General features: G+C 47.1%; 1 protein-coding gene and 1 long non-coding RNA gene across 19 annotated transcripts in view; one reads left to right on the forward strand and one right to left on the reverse strand.

The window, feature by feature from the left end:
- Positions 1-1,838: 1,838 nt before the first annotated feature.
- On the forward strand, positions 1,839-3,973 carry LOC142924634 (uncharacterized). Its single transcript, XR_012941746.1, has 2 exons — positions 1,839-2,090; positions 2,946-3,973. It is a non-coding gene; the product is annotated as an uncharacterized LOC142924634 (long non-coding RNA).
- A 263-nt stretch (positions 3,974-4,236) lies between these two features.
- Positions 4,237-22,042, reverse strand: part of LOC116942596 (protein 4.1-like) — a 128,163-nt gene continuing 110,357 nt past the window's right edge. For all 18 annotated transcript variants that reach the window (XM_076067233.1, XM_076067238.1, XM_076067232.1 and 15 more), the window contains 6 exons: positions 20,875-21,405; positions 18,021-18,149; positions 15,479-15,607; positions 10,022-10,102; positions 7,014-7,130; positions 4,237-6,069 (listed from right to left, as the gene is read on the reverse strand). In XM_076067233.1, coding sequence (XP_075923348.1) covers positions 7,023-7,130; positions 10,022-10,102; positions 15,479-15,607; positions 18,021-18,149; positions 20,875-21,405 — 978 coding nt within the window. In that variant the 3' untranslated portion in view covers positions 4,237-6,069; positions 7,014-7,022. The remainder of the gene's footprint in view (positions 6,070-7,013; positions 7,131-10,021; positions 10,103-15,478; positions 15,608-18,020; positions 18,150-20,874; positions 21,406-22,042) is intronic.

The raw sequence follows: 22,042 nt of genomic DNA on the forward strand, positions 1-22,042 counted from the left end.
TTTTTTTTCGGAATCAGAATTTTAAAATTTATATTGCAGAAGGAATCCCGGATGAAGCTATTCTATTCAGCAAAATATTTTTTTCAGATGTCCAGTATAGGGGGCGGGTCAGAACATTAGAACAAACAAGCCAAAGAAACGGTAGAAGTGCAAAGTATAGGAAAGGTAAACAAATCTCGTAAATATATACAAATAAAAAGAAAATATATTTGTTTATCTTCCCAGGTAAAGCCTGCCGAGCTATTCGTTTATTTTTCAGAAGCGACCTGGCCACAAATAATAATAGCTCAGCAAAGTGGCTGGCATATCATGTCGAAATGTATAGCAGCCAAATACTCAGTTTAACCCCGATGAAGTTTGGAGAGCTGAATGGACTTCATACGAACTCACAAACACACACCTTGTGAAAGACGAAACGCAGGAGATGCCTGGGGGGGGTTTGATCTTCCACGAAGCTCATGGTCCACCTGAAACTGCATTCAATGCACAAACGGTGGCAATAGATGCGGATACCTGATGCACAAATAAAACATAAAAAAAAACTCTCCAGCAGTGTGCCACTGTAATCGTTCACAACAGACCGTACAACGTATAACGACGCGATATCCGATCCGCACATGCGTAGGAGACATCACAGCGATACACCACTCCCCTGCTCCTGACGCGGTTATCTTGGCTTGACCACCTGAATGTGAAATTGCAGTCGTTGCTTTGCGTCTACATCCGCAGCCGTACGAAAGAAGACGTCGAAGGATAAGTGTCGTTTCTAAGAGTAACTTGGGTAACCCCCCCCCCTCCCCTCCCCCCCCCCAATTTTTTTTAAAAGGTACAGCAATGAAGTCAGTAGGAATCAGAGCAAAAACAACCGTGTTACATGAGATAATCGAAAATAGTCCGCAAACATCACCATCAGAATATTTATTCTGGAGGAATCCGATGAGCTATGAAGCTCTTTTTCACAGATGGCCAGTAGGGCGCGAGTCAGCGAGTTATCTCGACAAACAATACAACACAAAACGATATAAGAGCAAGAACGAGAAAACACAAGCAAGTAGCTATACATAAACACACGCAAATCAAGTATTTAAGTACAAATTGCACAAGTGCATACATTCCTACCAATTTATTAAGCTTTGGCAAGAGCAGCAAAACAACAACAAAACAGTCCCAGACCACACTGGGTCGACACAGGCCCCTCAATTACGCTGCGCATTCATATTAAACAATATCACTAAGATTTAGTTGTAAGTCGGCTGATAGTGTATTTCGGTTTTGAGAGGATATAATGCAAGTGAGACATCATTAATGCCTTTCTTTATTAAGCGTTAGCGACCTGCAGTACATAAGACGAGGTAATTCCTTCTCAGACTTTTATGTCCTCTGCTAATTTACACAAGCTGTGCCCTAACAATTATCCGACCGCGTTTCAATACAGCGAAATCTCAACATATTAACGATAGACGCATAACCTGGGCCGAGACAATCAATTACACAATGGGGAAGAAAACGTTCGTGCCATCAGCGATGTAACAAAAAAACATAATACATTTTTGAAGAAACCTGTTAAATTAACTATTCCAGAGTTTGTTACACTTTCCGCTTTATAATTCAATTAACTCTTACCCGTTCATTTTATGTGCTACAGTATTTAACGTATTACATAAGTGATATGGAATTTGCGAAACAAAGGAGATTAAGTTTCCTATTATACCAGAACAGAATAGTTTAGTGTATGTGTTATCCAGTCCATGTGTAGATAATATGCGCAATAGCCTGTTCTCCGTTGAAATGAATTCTTCATTGGGTATATTTGGATTATATGTTGCAAGGAACAAACTACAGTTTCATAATGAACACTTGCCTTAGTTCAGTCGTGAATACCATCCCCCCCCCATCCTATCTCACTCCTCGCCACGATATCAGTTCAATAGATCAATACAATGGAATTATCATCACCTGTGCCAGAGTGGATTACACCAATAAAGCGCACATTGGCCGACTATAAAGCACAGCCAATGTATGTTGTTCACTTAAAGCGCAGAGCTGCAAGCCGCTCGGCTCAGTCTCTCAGAGCGAGGGTGTTATTCAGGGTAAGTGTACAACGTTCAAGTGTTATATCACATGGGCGATATCAGTATCTCATGACTATATGTTTAATGAAGAATAATGTACAGGGTGCTTCAGATGTCTTGTGATCCCTAATTAATTGACCCCCTAACATGTTTTGTTTCTGATTTAAAGCTTTCGTGACTGCAGGGATTCATATTCTTGGTTCTTTCGGTGAAGTCACGTAGAAGGGAAACAATAAAATAATAAAAATATAAAACCATACAATTCTCAAGACGTTTCGACTGCAACACAAGCAACCATCATCAGGTGTGAAAACCACAACACCTGATGATGATTGCTTGTGTTGCAGTCGAAACGTCGTGAGAATTTTATTGTTGTATATTTTTATTATTTTGTTTCCCTTCTACGTGACTTTACCGAATGAACCAAGAATGTTTTTTTCCTTTGCGCATTTATTTCTGTTTTAATGCAACCTTATTTGAATTTTTTTTAAGTTTTAGATAATTAAATGGGGGTCACGAGACATCTGGACCTCCCTGTACAATAGTAAAATCTGCTACTGCCTGACGAAGGCCTCTTCCAAGCTTTGTCCGGTCATGGGAGTTGTTTGGATATACGGAAAGTCTTGTCCTTGCTGGTCAATGGAGGTTGGTGTGGTTGTTGGGTTTGCACCCAAAATCGGGTTCGGATATTAACTCTCCAGAAATCGAACTCGGGCAGCACAGGTACATGGCGAAGTATGCAAACCACCCCAAGATGTATTCTCCATTATTTAGTGATTATGCAGATCTATGTATAACATTTCTGTTGTCTGCAGCTTTATTTGTGAACTGGCTCAAGATTAAATGGCTCATTTGTCCATCACGGGTTCCCAGAAACCATCGGCACAGGACTTGGATTACGGTCCCGAGCATGGACGACAACTCTCGTTCATCGCTGGAAAGCAGCCTGCCGGAACATCTGGGAGTTCACTTTCACGTGGCTTTAATACCTGGCGATGCAGCGGGTGGGGAGAACGGTACGTCGCCTCCTCTGTGCCTGTGGGCCCTGGCTCGCGAGCACCACGAGAAAATCGAGAGCGTGCAGAATGGCTGGCAGCCTCGCCTGCAAGTTGAACCCACGCGTGACGTTCACGCCGTGACAAGTCGAGATCCAGCTGAATGCGAAAAAAATAACAACCGAGATTCTCGGGGGTTCCCAATTCTTGCCTTCGAGCAGTTGGACGAGGATCGGTCTCCAGCCGCGTGCGGAATGGACTTGAGCGAGGAAACGAGACGTAACCTTGCCGTCGAAGACCTCTCGCCAACTGCCGTCGAATGGATGGATGCAACGCGAACGGCCTGCGAACCGTACGGCCAAGAGGAGTCCGCAACGGACGCCGTTTTAAGTGCTGGCATTGGGCCAAAGGCGAAGCTTGCGAACCGACCTTCCATGTTCGGGGCTGTGCTATGCAATAATGTGTCGCCGAGAGCCAGCAAGTGCAGTCCGTGGCGTGTAAAGTTTTGGTCGTTTGCATACGAGCGGCAAGCGAAGCGGGTGATGAGCACCGGTTGGATATCTTGTCTGAACAATGGCAAGGGCCCAATGCAGAACCTTTTCGTATGAATATAGAGATCGGGCACCTGGGCATACCTGTCAACCCACAGTTTGCCCGTGTTCTTGTACAGGGAAATTGAGTGTGCAGGTCCATATGGCGGACATCTGTTTTCAATACGGGCTTTGTAGGATGAACGTTGAGATTTTTAAGGGCACGGGGTGACCAATAAGATCTGAATTGGTCTAAGGGTAGGCACTGATGACAGGTATGCATCTGCTGCCATCTTTTAGTTGCGTATTTAACATTGACGCATGGATTCCCTACTGACCGATAAGACTGGAATTATAAATTTGACTTATGTTCTCATTGCCTTTCCGCAAGTTTTTTTTTAATGTAAGTGAAGCCGACTTTTTTTTTTTTGGGGGGGGGGGGGGGGGGCTCGGTCAACAAAACCAATTTAAACCAAATGTGCGGTAGTGATTTACCCGGCGTGTTACACGAATGCACAGCGCGCAAGACTCTAAAAAGCAGCCACACACTTTCTTTTTGGAAGAAATTGTCATGTTCTTCTAATGCATTTAAAACGCCGGCCACAGTGCTGTGTAATGAAATGACAAAATACACACGAGGAAGCAATACACAGTGTTTATTTTGCAGGTACAGGACTATTACACCAACACGGGGTGACATTCTAAAGGTATTGAATGACTTTGTTTGAAGAACACTATCGAAGCACATTGTTTTGCGGTGAGCAGTGAAATTCCCTTTTTAAAACAATTCAATCCGCAGAACATTCTTGCCATTTGCGCAAAGCATAGTAGGCAAACAAACCGGACAATTTCTTCAACCTTAGAATCAAAACTAGAATTAAAATATCCCTTATTTCTATGTATAGCTTTGTTCACCGGTAACATTTAGCACAACAGTTGTCAATAAACTAAAGTAAACATTACGTATTACAATATTACGTTACTGTATCAGGTTAAAACAATGAAAAACAATTGTATCTAAACATGGCACAAACAAAATTAAGACAAAAAAATCATTTTTTTTATCCCACTTCCAAACCACCTTCATGTTCACAGTTACATTCCTTTTTAAAATTACAAACACCAAATAGGTGTTTTAAGTTAACGCCCTTTTCTATTAATCAACACTTCATTTGCTACAGCATAGCTGTGGGCCATTTCAATGATTGAGCCAATTGTGGCCCAATCCACAGGCCGAGTGGTCAAATGTAAAAGCATAGCAAGACATGGGGCCTACTGTAATTGGTATCAGTAGTACCATTGTATGACCAAAGTAGGCCAAATAAGCCATAGCTTATCTTGTCCAACTCTTACAACGGCTCCTGATCCATGCAGTAATTTAAATATACATTTTTCTGTTACACAACACGGTGGTTATTCTATTTGGGAGTTAGCCATCTGTGTGTGTGGATCCCAAATGAATGGCAGTGTATATATATATTTAGCTCCACTGTATTTTCTGGTCACATTGTTTTGCAGAAATTAAATTGTGCAGAAGCACGCGGTAGACTGAGAACACACAGGAGAGCTATACAGCAAAGCCGTGAAAAAACCGCAGCAGTAGTGGCGTATGTGTTGGTTTCTGGGTTGTCGACCAGACTGGCACCAATCCACTTTTTATTTTTTTTGCCCAGGCATAACGGCTCAAGGCATGCAATGGAATAGTGGTAAAGTGGCAGGTTTGCTTACTTTGTATAACTGCGTGACAAAAGTTTGATTATATTTTAGGCACTAATTTTTCCCTTCATTTACAACCTTGCTCCTGTATTGAGAAGATTGAAAAACAAAAATGCTCAACATTTTCCTGCATTTGGCTCCAATAGCTTCATTCATATTTTAAAACATGCATAATTTTTTCTGGACCCCTACTCGTTCAAGTTTTGACCATTTTAAAAACTTCACCTCGTGGGCTTTAACATTTTAACTCAATGTATTGAATAAAAGCAATGGATAAAACATCAACATTTGCATGTGTCGATGTCAATACCTTAGAATGTTACCAGCTGCTCCCAATGAGCTACAGCACACACAGAATTTCAAAATAACCTACCCAATGTTCATTGGTCCTTTACAGCTAATGATTAATAGCTAGCATGCTTGGGGCATGGTGACGGGGGAGGGCAGATGGGGCATTTTATTTTAGTCTTTAGAATTTCTTATAAACTTATTTGCTAACTGGGTTAAAGCACAGAGACGGAGGCCTCTAACTAATGGCCGGCAAAGACGACCGACCGTTTTCAGGTTTTCCTCGCATTCATTTTTTTGTAGTGGTCACTCGGCTCTCGAGCTGAAACAGTGGTCAAGACTCCTACAGTTGGTCAAAGGTAATGGGGGGGGGGGGGACTGGCATTACAGAAAGGTGAGGTTGTTTCTTTCCCCCTCTGCCACTGTAAAGGCCTCCAATCCAAGATGAAGGAGAGTCGGTTCAAAATTCTGTGGGGGGGGGGGGGGAGAACAAAATTACTTAGCGAGAGCGGCTTAAATTGTCCACTCGCACAATTTGAACGGCAATGCAACGTGAAAAATCCCATGCAAGCATGTGCAGGAATTGCGAACAATTGCAGAAGATAAAACACCCATAATAACATACTTTGTACAGTAGTATAAATGAGTGCACCATAGTCGATCGGCAGGATGCACGTGGTGGAGTAAAGTGCGGGTACTCCCACCTCTTCAACAGACATCCGGCTAACGATGGAAGAGCTGGCCAATTATCCTCTTCAGGGACTCGCGAGAGCTCCCTCTAGTGAAGGCTCCTCAGCCAGAAGAGGCATTGACAGCAAGTCATTTGCACAGCCCGATCTTGACTTTTTCATACGGACATTTATGCACACTTGCAAAGACAGCAGCAGCCTTGCCAGTGGCGTGGTTGGCAAGGGCATGGAAGCAATTCTCTCCCTCCCCCCTCCCCTCTTCGAGGACCAGCATTTAAGAGCCCCGACAGCCCGTGGGACCTCCATGCAGTTGCACATCACCCACACACTCTATAGCTACGCCCGCTGAAGCCATGCTCTGCGAGTTAACCCTTTCCAGTTCCGATGACTTGCGTGTACATCATCAAAAACTGAAATAAAATAACTTTATCGGTACCGATTCTCGCACAAGGCCATGCAGGAGGGCGCGTGGCACGATTTTGTGCCAGCGATCAAGAGTGCGGCCATGTCGCTACAGTTCTGAGGCGAGCACAATGTCTTGGAAAAACAACGGCGCTCACGCCTCTCTAAATTAAATTAACGTCGAGCCGCTTGCGCGTTCCGAGATTCGGCGGTGAACGGGACCCCCCCCCCCCCCACACCCTGCAACATGCAGACGTCTCGAAACGGCAAACCGGTCCAAGTGCCGTACTCGGCACTTGGCGAGAGGGGTGTGCGTTTTACCGGCTCCCTCTATTCCTTGCCACCCTCCTTGGCGTGCTCCGATTCCTGGTGCACGACCAGCTTGGTCATGGTGGTCTCCGTCTGCTCCTTGGCCTCCTTCAGGGCTTTGGACAGTTTCTGCACGGCAAGAGGATGCCACGTAACATTTGTGCGTTTGCGTGTCCGTTCACACAACAGCCAAATCGTCGTCATCACTTTATATATATACTGCTCCTCCCATCAAATACATCTTGAGGCGCCCAGCCGCCGGGAGAACCCCCGGTTGCAGATGTCCCGATGAATGCTGCGACGGTCCCCCCAAGGGGGCATTAGTTTGCCCACTTGGGGGTAATGTTGCTAAGTGTCTTGCCAATTAAGTAATTTGTAAGTAATTGATCACATTTGGCAACATTTGGTAGTTAACCAGGTTACAACGGGAGGTAGGGAAGGAACATTGTAGTGGTTTGGGCTTACAAGCCAGTGGTCTGGAGGCAGGGTTGGTGGACCACGTGGAGATCGAATCCGTGCAATAGAATTGTGTTCCAATAAACAATAAACGTGATTCACGGGCGTCAGAGGTGCCTCTTTCACTTCTCGAAAGGTTGTGCTGAAATTAACATTGCCCCTTTCTCTAACCTCGCAAAAAAACTCTGAAATGCCAAATATGGCACAGCGGAGATATTTCCAGATTGCCAGTGTTAACAAATTATTTTGGTCGGTCATTGTTACTGAACACGTTTCGTAACATTTTACCGCAACAAGGCAGACCGATAAGGCTTCTGTTATGTGAGAGACAAACGCGCCCGCACACTGTCACATTAAGCTCATTCACTTATTTTCTGCAGCTTCAAAAAGTGAATGTTATTGTGAGCAAAACGTGCCGACAGTGAAAGCTTACCAATTACACAGGACCCTGACCTTTACCTTTAAGATATGAAAGTGATCTGTTGGAAGAAGGCCAAGCTTCATTGCCAGTGCTTTAGTTTATATTGACAAAGGAGTTAAATACTTTCCTAAAGGTGCAGTGATTAATGTGTGCAAGTGAACACTCAGTTAATCATTGTTCACTTCTCTATGGTTCACAGATATTTTCCTCCATGTGATTTCTTCATATTTTTTTAAATAAAAAAAATCATGCCAAGTTTGGCCACTTGCGTATATTATCAGCACATGTTTTGTTTGCATGTTCACCACAAATACGTGTGGTTAATGCAGACTTGATTCCTTGCAAAATGAATCTATTTAATGCTTGAACATTTAAATACACCTGTTTCATTGCCAGAAGGGGTAATATCTATTGTTATTTTTCATACTTTTGATACTGACAAAAAAAGGTCCCATGATAATCTCATCGCTCTTGTCCACTGGATAAATTAATCTTAAACTTTGGAAATAAATAGCCGCCAGCGAGGTATTGGTGATGCCGTAGTTATGAGCCCAGCGATCTAAGTTTGATTCCAGCGACCTAAGTTAAGTATGGTCCATCCCTCGTTATATGGGCAACTCAATATGTAACGAAATTTCGTGAAGCATAACTTATAAATTACGGAACCAATTCTCGATACACGTTACACTAAAAGGGCTGTAAATTATTTATATACAATTAAGAAAGCTTTTGCGAACGGTTGCATGAGAGACAATTGTACACATATATTCGTGAAGTTACTAAACATTTCAGTTGTCGATCAATCACAAAACTCAAGTATGCTACGTAGGCTGTGCATGCGCTGTTTTGTAATCCAAAGAGGCGCCCAATTAATCATACTGCCTGCGTCTAACACCCGTGCATTAGAGGGATGATGTGTTATGGAATAAACAAAAAATATCACTCTTTGCAGTGACACGGTATTATGAGAGTAAAATCATTAGGAGATTGACATCAAAAATCCATACTGAAGAGGGCTGACCATGCAATTAATGTAATTAATACGAGGAGCTACAATTGCATATCGATTGCACATTCGTTTCCCCTTCAAAAAGTTCATTACCACAATTCATTACGCTACCTCTTTGTCAGTTACTGATACACTTCACAATGGCCACTAACTTGTACCAAAGTGCAAATGTATTGGTGGTAAAGGGACCACTGTAACGAAAAACACAATCATTTCCATTTGCAGGGTGGGCAAAGCTAGAGTAGCTTTCATTTCTCTGAAATTCCACTTCAAACTTACATTACTGCTTAAAATCAACACTGGGCACTTGTTTTTTTAGTTTCTTAACACTTTTTAAAGTTTTTTTTTATTGATCAGGTAAGGCCCACTAGCCACAAATGATATCTCAACAAAGTGGCTTATGACGTGGAAATTTACAGCAGCCAAATACTCTAAAGGCACGTTGATTCTAAATGTGGAGGGAAAAACCGGAGGACCCGCAGAAAAATCCACGCGACCATTGGGAGAACATGCAAACTCCAAATATACAGGCGTCAGGGTAGGGATTGAGAACCTATGACCTCCTGTATACAATGCGAGGTAGTTAACATCTTGCCACTGTGGTGTGTTTCCGTGTGAATGGGATTTGTATGTATGTATGTAGAACATCTTTCACACCATACGTAGCCAACTATGCTAATCAGGTGCGGGATGCTAATTGGAGGTGTGGGAGCTACAATTGTATGATAGTGCGTCAAGGGAATGTATGTGTAGTTGAAGACCGATGTTTTCATAACAGAATGCGGAGCTAAAATAACACGAAAGTTGTCATTTCGTCTTCCGTGGACGGTTAAATCGCTACTTACCCGAGAAAATTGAATGATTTTATAAATAATGATAAAGGAAATGAAGCTTGCGGTTTTACAAACACACGGTTTTGTGAACAGATGTGAACAGACCCATTTACTCCGAATAAATCTGAATAAAATTTCCATCAATTTAACAATATTGGTTCCGATGACTTGCACCATGGGCCCACACAACCGTGTCGAATCGACGCGGCTCAAAGCAAAGCGCGAGTCTCGCGGAGCCCGCGGACGCGTCTGCAAATCGCGCAAAGAATGCGGAAAAATAGCGCCAAGTTGATGGACCAACCTCGTCGTAGTCCTGGTCGCTGTCTCCCGTGATGACGATCCGCTTCTCAATCCGTGTCTCGGTGACGCCTGCCTTAACCGTCTTGACCGAGTGTCGGTGCAACGAAAATGACGGAAAGGCGGCGTTATTGACGCACCGTTCAGGAAAGGTAAAACGGCAATCGGCAGCTTTACAGCATATAACCAGCGACACATTTGTTTACGTGTGCGCTAATATGTCGTAGTGTTATCTCACTCTGTCCCTCCTCCATGTACCCAATCCTGTTTTTTGTCCTTTTCCCTCCTTGCACCCCTCTACTGAAATAAACTTCCCCTAGACTCAGCACTGCCCATAAACTCAGCACTGCCCATAGACTCAACACTGCCCATAGACTCAGCACTGCCCACAGACTCAGCACTGCCCATAGACTCAGCACTGCCCACAGACTCAGCACTGCCCACAGACTCAGCACTGCCCATAGACTCAGCACTGCCCACAGACTCAGCACTGCCCATAGACTCAGCACTGCCCACAGACTCAGCACTGCCCATAGACTCAGCACTGCCCATAGACTCAACACTGCCCATAGACTCAGCACTGCCCATAGACTCAGCACTGCCCACAGACTCAACACTGCCCACAGACTCAGCACTGCCCACAGACTCAGCACTGCCCATAGACTCAGCACTGCCCATAGACTCAGCACTGCCCACAGACTCAACACTGCCCACAGACTCAGCACTGCCCACAGACTCAGCACTGCCCATAGACTCAGCACTGCCCATAGACTCAGCACTGCCCACAGACTCAACACTACCCACAGACTCAACACTGCCCATAGACTCAAGACTGCCCACAGACTCAGCACTGCCCATAGACTCAGCACTGCCCATAGACTCAGCACTGCCCATAGACTCAGCACTGCCCACAGACTCAACACTGCCCACAGACTCAGCACTGCCCACAGACTCAACACTGCCCATAGACTCAGCACTGCCCATAGACTCAGCACTGCCCACAGACTCAACACTGCCCACATACTCAACACTGCCCACAGACTCAACACTGCCCATAGACTCAGCACTGCCCACAGACTCAACACTGCACCATATACTCAACACTGCCCACAGACTCAACACTGCCCATAGACTCAGCACTGCCCATAGACTCAGCACTGCCCATAGACTCAACACTGCCCACAGACTCAGCAATGCCCATAGACTCAGCACTGCCCATAGACTCAGCACTGCCCATAGACTCAACACTGCCCATAGACTCAGCACTGCCCACAGACTCAGCACTGCCCACAGACTCAGCACTGCCCACAGACTCAGCACTGCCCATAGACTCAGCACTGCCCATAGACTCAGCACCGCCCATAGACTCAGCACTGCCCATAGACTCAGCACTGCCCACAGACTCAACACTGCCCACAGACTCAGCACTGCCCACAGACTCAGCACTGCCCATAGACTCAGCACTGCCCATAGACTCAGCACTGCCCACAGACTCAACACTGCCCACAGACTCAGCACTGCCCACAGACTCAGCACTGCCCATAGACTCAACACTGCCCATAGACTCAGCACTGCCCATAGACTCAGCACTGCCCACAGACTCAACACTGCCCACAGACTCAGCACTGCCCACAGACTCAGCACTGCCCATAGACTCAGCACTGCCCATAGACTCAGCACTGACCACAGACTCAACACTGCCCACAGACTCAGCACTGCCCACAGACTCAGCACTGCCCATAGACTCAGCACTGCCCATAGACTCAGCACTGCCCACAGACTCAACACTACCCACAGACTCAACACTGCCCATAGACTCAAGACTGCCCACAGACTCAGCACTGCCCATAGACTCAGCACTGCCCATAGACTCAGCACTGCCCATAGACTCAGCACTGCCCACAGACTCAACACTGCCCACAGACTCAGCACTGCCCACAGACTCAACACTGCCCATAGACTCAGCACTGCCCATAGACTCAGCACTGCCCACAGACTCAACACTGCCCACATACTCAACACTGCCCACAGACTCAACACTGCCCATAGACTCAGCACTGCCCACAGACTCAACACTGCACCATATACTCAACACTGCCCACAGACTCAACACTGCCCATAGACTCAGCACTGCCCATAGACTCAGCACTGCCCATAGACTCAACACTGCCCACAGACTCAGCACTGCCCATAGACTCAGCACTGCCCATAGACTCAGCACTGCCCATAGACTCAACACTGCCCATAGACTCAGCACTGCCCACAGACTCAGCACTGCCCACAGACTCAGCACTGCCCACAGACTCAGCACTGCCCACAGACTCAGCACTGCCCATAGACTCAGCACCGCCCATAGACTCAGCACTGCCCACAGACTCAGCACTGCCCATAGACTCAACACTGCACCATAGACTCAACACTGCACCATAGACTCAACACTACACCATAGACTCAGCACTGCCCATAGACTCAACACTACCCACAGACTCAACACTACCCACAGACTCAGCACTGCCCATAGACTCAACACTGCCCATAGACTCAGCACTGCCCACAGACTCAACACTACCCACAGACTCAGCACTGCCCATAGACTCAGCACTGCCCATAGACTCAACACTGCACCATAGACTCAACACTGCCCATAGACTCAACACTGCACATTGACTCAACACTGCACCATAGACTCAACACTACACCATAGACTCAGCACTGCCCATAGACTCAACACTACCCACAGACTCAGCACTGCCCATAGACTCAATACTGCCCATAGACTCAGCACTGCCCATAGACTCAACACTGCACCATAGACTCAAAACTGCACCATAGACTCAACACTACACCATAGACTCAGCACTGCCCATAGACTCAACACTACCCACAGACTCAACACTACCTACAGACTCAGCACTGCCCATAGACTCAGCACTGCCCATAGACTCAGCACTGCCCATAGACTCAGCACTGCCCACAGACTCAACACTGCCCACAGACTCAGCACTGCCCACAGACTCAGCACTGCCCATAGACTCAGCACTGCCCATAGACTCAGCACTGCCCACAGACTCAACACTACCCACAGACTCAACACTGCCCATAGACTCAACACTGCCCACAGAATCAACACTGCCCATAGACTCAGCACTGCCCATAGACTCAGCACTGCCCATAGACTCAACACTGCCCACAGACTCAACACTGCCCATAGACTCAGCACTGCCCATAGACTCAGCACTGCCCATAGACTCAGCACTGCCCATAGACTCAACACTGCCCATAGACTCAGCACTGCCCACAGACTCAGCACTGCCCACAAACTCAGCACTGCCCACAGACTCAGCACTGCCATAGACTCAGCACTGCCCATAGACTCAGCACTGCCCATAGACTCAGCACTGCCCATAGACTCAGCACTGCCCATAAACTCAGCACTGCCCACAGACTCAACACTGCCCACAGACTCAGCACTGCCCACAGACTCAGCACTGCCCACAGACTCAGCACTGCCCACAGACTCAGCACTGCCCATAGACTCAGCACTGCCCATAGACTCAGCACTGCCCACAGACTCAGCACTGCCCACAGACTCAGCACTGCCCATAGACTCAACACTGCCCATAGACTCAGCACTGCCCATAGACTCAGCACTGCCCATAGACTCAGCACTGCCCATAGACTCAGCACTGCCCATAGACTCAGCACTGCCCACAGACTCAACACTGCCCACAGACTCAGCACTGCCCACAGACTCAACACTGCCCATAGACTCAGCACTGCCCATAGACTCAGCACTGCCCACAGACTCAACACTGCCCACAGACTCAACACTGCCCATAGACTCAGCACTGCCCACAGACTCAACACTGCACCATAGACTCAACACTGCCCACAGACTCAACACTGCCCACAGACTCAGCACTGCCCATAGACTCAGCACTGCCCATAGACTCAGCACTGCCCATAGACTCAACACTGCCCACAGACTCAACACTGCCCATAGACTCAGCACTGCCCATAGACTCAGCATTGCCCATAGACTCAGCACTGCCCATATACTCAACAATGCCCATAGACTCAGCACTGCCCACAGACTCAGCACTGCCCACAGACTCAGCACTGCCCATAGACTCAGCACTGCCCATAGACTCAGCACTGCCCATAGACTCAGCACTGCCCATAGACTCAGCACTGCCTATAGACTCAGCACTGCCCATAAACTCAGCACTGCCCACAGACTCAACACTGCCCACAGACTCAGCACTGCCCACAGACTCAGCACTGCCCACAGACTTAGCACTGCCCACAGACTCAGCACTGCCCATAGACTCAGCACAGCCCACAGACTCAGCACTGCCCACAGACTCAGCACTGCCCATAGACTCAGCACTGCCCATAGACTCAGCACTGCCCATACTCAACACTGCACCATAGACTCAACACTGCCCATAGACTCAACACTGCACCATAGACTCAACACTGCACCATAGACTCAACACTACACCATAGACTCAGCACTGCCCATAGACTCAACACTACCCACAGACTCAACACTACCCACAGACTCAGCACTGCCCACAGACTCAGAACTGCCCACAGACTCAACACTGCCCACAGACTCAGCACTGCCCATAGACTCAACACTGCCCATAGACTCAGCACTGCCCATAGACTCAGCACTGCCCATAGACTCAACACTTCCCCTGTATATTAAGCAGCCCCCCTCCTTAACCTCCTGTCATTCCTCTATTAAAGCTTCACCTCTTCTCTACTGCCCATTCTCTTCATCTTCCCACCCCTCATCACTCCACTCCTTCCCATCCCTACTCTACTCCTTCATGACCCCTAAGTACCCCTCTATCGCGGTCGCTCATTCGTCAAACCGTCATGTAAATCATATAATAATTATGAAAATCACATAAATTATTCCACGTTGTCACCCTTTTTCTTCAAACTATGTCAAGCGCCTTGAGTGAAGGCACTCTAAAAATACAAAGTAAGTTAATTTATTTGAAATGTTCATTCACTGCGCAACATTTTACCGGTGGCCACGTGAGGGTTTAACGATGGCAAACCATTTCAATTCGTGTATCGTCTAAATGTCATCGCACCTTTTTTTAAGCACTTTACGAACGTGAAAAGAACAAACAGTGTGAACATCAAAGGGGGGCACAATCAGGGCAGAACTTTATTCATCATCGAACTGTGCCCAAACTAAACTAAACTATTTTTCATTTTACCAGGTAAGGCCCACCGAGTTATACAGCTCTTTTTCAGAAGCGACCTGACTATCACAAGTGACAAGCCCAACGAAGGGGCTTATCGTGTGGAAATTAACATCAGAAATTTATAGCAGCACGTAACACAGTTGCCTCGCGGACAAAAAACAAACAAACCCACAAGGCCACGCGATCGAGAATCTGACACCACATTGGTCGAGTCGCAAGCGTCCGCTCGTCACCTTGGTGATGTGGGTGGTGGTGGTGGTGCTGCTGGTGCTGCTGCTGCTGCTGGCCATGGCCTCCGTGGCGGTGCCATGCACGGTGCTCAGCAGCGGGCCCCCCAGCTCCACGTGTTTGGCGCCGTCCGACTGGTGGCCATGCGGGCGAGAGAGTTACACAGGCCGGGGTTTTGACCGGCGGTGGCAGACATTGTGGAAGAGAGAGAGAGAGGCGGAGAGATCAAGACGCAAGACGTTGCCTGCGATTGGGGCATTCTGCTTGGCTCGTGAGCGAGTCTCTGAGAGGGCTGTCGGCTTTTCTCGCACTGCTCCACCTTGAAAATTCTCTCCCATGGTCTAATTACCCAAAGTTCTAATAACCTTGCTCAAATCAAGAAATGCATTAACTCTCACCCATTTCACCCTCAATGTATTTTAAACTTCTTTCACACCATACGTCCAACTATGATAATCGCAAGTGTGGGTGAAGGACAACAAACTAAAACCTCTCACAGTGCTGCTTGTTGTCGGCGCTTTTGACCTCTGGGCCTGTGCTCAGCATCTAAGCAGATGCCTGTGATTAAATGGGTTCTCAAGTGCAGTGAATTAATGGTCTCAGCATGGTGACTAATGACAGCGTGATAAAAATCATAACAATAAAATTTTGTTCGGCAGTTAATTTTACTAAATTCCAGTTCTAAGAAATGTAATATATCAGTTTGGACTATTTGGCGATTAATGTTGCTCTAAGTATCAGAATAATTGGGAACATTTCTGGTCCCATATTGAGTGGGCCAGAGGTCACTTGAAGGGATTTTGGAGGTAGCTCTGTAATATGCACTCTCGAACATGAATGTTTCCACTGCTCTACGAGACATCCGACTGGGTTCTTAGTATCGTAACGTGCCACACCTATAGCGATAGCACAATCAATATATAATTGGGGGAATGGATTTAAGCGTTTTTTTCAAGTAAAAAAATCTACGTGCAAATACAGCTACAAAAATATTCCCCGCCAGCGACTCAAAATTCCCTTGTGGTTGTTTAATGCCGTGGGGCACTGACACAATGAATGACTCGCTGCAATCCTTGCACGAATGACGAGATTGCCTATTCACTCTGCGCATGCGACAATGATTTATATGGCTATGGCTTCAGAGAGTTGAAAAATCAAATTTTCCCAAGAGCAGTGCAGGTTTATTCAACCCGCTGTCCTTCGACATTCCATCCAGCACAGGGTGGGCTCTCCGTGTGCACGGAACCACTCCGATTTGATTTTCGTCCCACATGCGTGCGACGAAAGTAACTGATAACAATTCTAGATTTGATAACAGCCAGGGAAAGAGCCACAACTTTGGAATCTGGGGTCGTGCTGCTCATGAATTCTTCCCCCGGTGGTTATTCGTTAGATCACAGATAGGCTCTGAGAAAATTCACCGCACTTCATTGCGGATAAGAGAAGACACACTGAACTCTTAATCTGAAGCTTTCGTGACTGCAGGAATCCATACACTTTGGTTCTTTCGGTAAAGTCACGTAATGTAGAAAATTTAAATAAATAAATAATAATATATCACGATGTTTCGATCGCAACACACGCGGTCGTCCTCAGGCGGAAAAAAATAATCCAGCAGTGGAACTGGTGAACCAGGAAGAAACACGGCGAGAGAGCTGTTACAACAAGAAGCTATTTATGTGGCGAAGGGCAAGCAGGCGGGGTCCGAGCTGGAAAGGAATTCCATCCCCACACGCAAGCACGTCAGTTGTGTTAACGGGGGAGATTAGGGAGAGAGAGAGATTAGGGAGAGAGATTGGCATGAAATGAGCTTCCGTCGCCGCATACGAGTATCGTTCCCCGCATGTGCGCACAACAGCAGTGTTAATGGGAGATTAGCAATATGTTGATGGAAGAGATTAGGCAGAGAGATTAGGGGGATTAGTAAGTTAATGTCACGTCTGTGTGTAACACAAGCTGCGGCGCTGCCAACTGCGCTGTAAGAGGCAAGCGCGTCCATGCAGGAGAACCACCGCAACGGTGGTCGCGCCAGTGAGACACACAGCCCATCACACAGCCAGAACCATCAATACATCGAGACTAAGGGAACAGAGGTGGCCATGTTAGTGAGACCCCAACCCGTTAATGCAGAGGCACCTAACAGGGCAATGCAACTCAGAGAGTCGGAGATAACAGCCAAACGGCAGGGAAGAATGGAAGCACCACAGCAAGTTACGACTTTGCTTGGTTAATAACGTCCTCCCAATGATTGCTCAGCTCATACCCATCTTCTCGGTTGAAATTGTCTCTGTATTTATATAGCTTCCCATTCAAGTCTCTGCACTACTCGCAGCTGACCAGAGAGGCTTTGCGAATCCAAATGGTATTCCCACTCTAGTGTCAGAGCCAACTATAATGTGGAACACCTTCAACAGTGACGCTCGTTGCAGGCCCCTTTACCTTTGATCCTGCGCTCGGCAAAAAACGTGATTTAAACAAAGAAAAAAAAGTCTGCACCCACGCACGTACGCCACGCCACTGGCGACCCGTGTCCTGCGGCACACGCACCTGCACGGTCTGGTAGCTGATGGTCTTCGTCTCCGTGTGCACGAGGGGCACCTCCTTGGTGGAGATTTCCGTCACGTCAGCCCTCACCACCTCGCTGAAGCTCACGCTCTCCGTCTTCACAACGGGAGGCTGCGGATCGCACGCAAGTCGAGCACGTTTTGTTCACGACACGGACAGCGCTCACCCCCCCCCCCCCCCGTTGCTGCAATGATTGTGAATGTAAAAAAATATATGTGTGTGTTATTTAGCCCCGCAATCGCTTGCTCATACCACTGTTGGTGGAAGGGCCTAAGTAATTATTAGAGGGAACTCCAGAGAGCTCCCCTCGAGGGTTATTGGGCCTGCTGTTTTCACGCTGGCCAGACATTTTTGAAGAGGTCGTAAGAGCCACACTTCATCCCACCACTTGCCAACTGGCGATCAACTAACTGTGGTGAACCCATTTACACTGCCGGGTTGGACAGAAGCGGGGTGGAGGAGGGGAGATTTAAGAAACTATAAACTATTTGGTTCTTTCGGTAAAGTCACGTAGAAAGAGAGTAAATTAAATAATAGAGTACGACATTTCGATTGCAACACAAGCAACCGTCATCAGGTTGAACTAAATTTGAGAGAGAGACAAAACACAGACACGGAGACACACAGACAGACACAAAGAGAGCGACACACAACATAGACATGTGTGTCTATGTGTGTGTGTCTATGTGTGTCTATGTTGTGTGTCTCTCTCTGTGTGTCTGTGTTGTCTCTTTCTGCTTGGGTGTCTGTCTGTGTGTCTCCGTGTCTGTGTTTTGTCTCTCTCTCAAATTTAGTGCTACCTGATGACGATTGCTTGTGTTGCAATCGAAACGTCGTATTCTATTATTTTATTTATTTTCTTTCTACGTGACTTTACCGAAAGAACCAGAGTAATTCCTGCAGTCACGGAAGCTTCAAATCAAGTGTAAACTATAAACTATTCAAACATTTTTTAAAAATCCTACTAGGTAAGACCCACTTAGCTATACAGCTCATTTTCTAGAAATTATCTAGCCACAAATGATAGCCCAATGAAGTGGCTTATCATGTGGAAATTTATAGCAGCCAAAGACTCTAAACGAATGTTTCTAAATGTGGAGGGAAAAACCGGAGGACCCAGAGAAAAATCAACGCGACCACGGGGAGAACCCGCAAACTTCAAATATACAACAGGCGTCAGGGTCGGGATCGAACTCACGACCATCTGTATACCAGGCGAGGTGGTTAACATATCGCCACCGCGGCGTCCCTACTACCCGCGTCGCTGTTTCAACTGCCGGTCCAGTAGGGGTGGTGGAGTGGTGGGGCAGTGGCTCGTGCTTTGCTCTGTGAACCCAGCGATTTTGGATTCCTTAGCCATGGCTAACATCAGTGGGACATGGCCATCTAAACCTCTCCTCTTCACGAGCCCGCGCTTTGGTGAAACATGACTACAGCAGTCAAACAACCCCTCCACCACCAGCATGGTGTGGGGAGGCCTTCATCCAGAAAGTGGATTGACAAAGGGCCAGGAAGCAATATACACGTTTGCAAGACGGTGCGCTTTGGTGTGCGTATAAGCGTCTAACTCTTCTACATAGAACACTGTGAGCTTCGTGTAGACTGTGAAAACCACGAATCAGATATTGTGCTGACACGTGACATAACCATCAACATCAGAATCGCTATTTATACTGGAGGAATCCAATGAGCTAGAGGAAACTCGTTTTCACAGATGTCCAAGTAGGGTCAGGTCAGAAATTTGAACCAACAAATAATATAATGAGAGTAACATAGAGAAAAGTTAACCAAGTCACTTTGAATAAATATAAATAAAGAATGTGAGTACAAATTGAACAAGTACACAATTTCCTGCAGATTATTCAAGACCAAATCTAATCTTGGGCAAGACAGCAAAACAACAACAACAGTCCCAGATCACATCAAGACAATACAGTCCCTCGATTACACCCCAGTAGCCAAATTATTTTGTTCTTTCGGTAAAGTCACGTAGGTAAAAAATATATAAAGTTAATCAAATCACGACGTTTCGGAGGCAACACAAGCTTCCGTGATTTGATTAACTTTATTTTTTCTTTTATTTTTACCTACGTGACTTTACCGAAAGAACCAAAGAGTATGGATCATTGCAGTCACGAAAACTTCGAATCTAGAAGTGGCTAAATTGTTCACTGAATAACCACTGCTGACAAAATGTACAACAGCTGGTAACACCATAGAACATTTATCACAACAAGTCGAAAACATATTTTTCAGTGAACAAAGTGGGCTTGCGCAGGACACGTCGCTAAGAACAGACGATTTACTGACGGGTGACGGATAATGACAGTGGAAGCCAAGGAAAGGAACGCGCCCTAGACAGATGACGGACACGGAGGAGATGGAGGGAGTGATGAAATCAGCTCGTGTACAGTTGCTAGGTAGATTGTTACATCACAGGATCAGAGGAGATGGCGACAACTTGGCGAGACCTTCATCCAGCAGTGGACCGATCATGGCTGCTAATGATGACGTTGAAAAAAACATTTGTAAAAAAGGAAGATATGTTACGTAAAACAAAAATATATAAGACAAAGATTCCCAGTATAGCCTTAACAGATTTTTGGGCCAAGTTTGTTAACGAGCACCTATGAAGGCTGGCACGGCCTTCATAGGTGCTCGGGGGCGGGGGGCCAGCACCACGCCCGGCTGCCTTTGTCTCCCTCGCGGCGATGTTTACACACCGCAGCAGGTTTTGTTTGAGGCAGTCACCCACGGACACCCACACACACGTACATACGCGAGCCAACACACACACGCGGGCGAACACACCCAAACACAAGCGCGTACAACATACCTCAAACTCCCCATGGTCCTCGTCGTCCGAGTCGGACATGTCTCCGTTTGTCTTTGGCTCCTCCTCCTCCTCCGACGTGTCCTTGCCATCCTTGGCGTCCCCGGCAGGGCTTTCTTCCGGGGACGAGGAGGCCGCTGCCGCCTTGGCCGCGGCGGCGGTAGCCCCGACCATCGCCGCGGCGACGGCCGCGTCTGCCGGAAGCGAGGACCTCGCCGATTCTTTTGCCGCGTTGCCGCTGCCGCCGGTGGCGGCGGCGGCGGCGGCTCGCGGTGCGGGTTCTGGCCTGCCGGACGGGGACTCGCCCTTGTCGCGCGGCTCGTCGTCGTCGCCACCGCCGCCGCCGCCGCCCGCCTTGCCGACCGTGAGCGTCACGGAGGCGACGGCAATCGACGCGCCTTCCACGAGCGACTTGGAAATCTTCTTCTCCTCGACGACCATCTCCCGCACCACCCTGGCGCTGCTGCTGCTGCTGCTGCTCACGCTGCTGCTGGTGACGACCTCCGTGGCTTCCTTAACCTCAGACTTGAGCATCTGACGTCGGAGAGAGCCACGGCAAACGGTTTAGCGTGGGAGGCCGTCTCTTGCCGCACCTCCGATTAGCACAGTTGGCTATGCACGGTGCGAAAGAAGTTCAACATGCATGCGTACATAGCCCGACTAAGCAATTTCTGTTTCTATCGCGTCTGTATATACAGCTGCGTCCTTCAGATGATTTACAATTACATTCATATTGAGAGGCTTGTACGTTTTATATGAGATGTTAGAAGACAAAATCTGTTTGAAAAATTATTTAGGCATCGGCTTTCGAGAACAAATACGTCTTCAGTCTAGACATGAATGGTGACAGCGTTAACTTGTCCGAAGATCAAGTGGTTTTCGCAAGCGGATTTTTAAACTGTACGAAGGCACACATCTGTATGGGGGCCAGCGAGACATTCCAGCTTCCACAATGAGGATGCCTGTGTGCAAGATTCACCGATAACGCAAGGGATGCAACGCAGCTTATAAAAATAAATGCTAAGCAGGTCCACGCTTTAGCTCGGAGCCCACAAGCACGTGCATTTTTTTTTTCCTCTTTGGAACAATGTTGGTGTTCAGTTATTTTTCTCCCATAAATCGTGCACGGAAGATGTTTTTTTTTTCTACAAGTTAATAGCCATGCAAGACT

The sequence above is a fragment of the Petromyzon marinus genome, chromosome 15 (genome assembly GCF_048934315.1).
Source record: "Petromyzon marinus isolate PM22_M1 ecotype Great Lakes invasive population chromosome 15, UKy_Petmar_22M1.pri1.0, whole genome shotgun sequence".
Classification (NCBI taxonomy): Eukaryota; Metazoa; Chordata; class Hyperoartia; order Petromyzontiformes; family Petromyzontidae; genus Petromyzon; species Petromyzon marinus.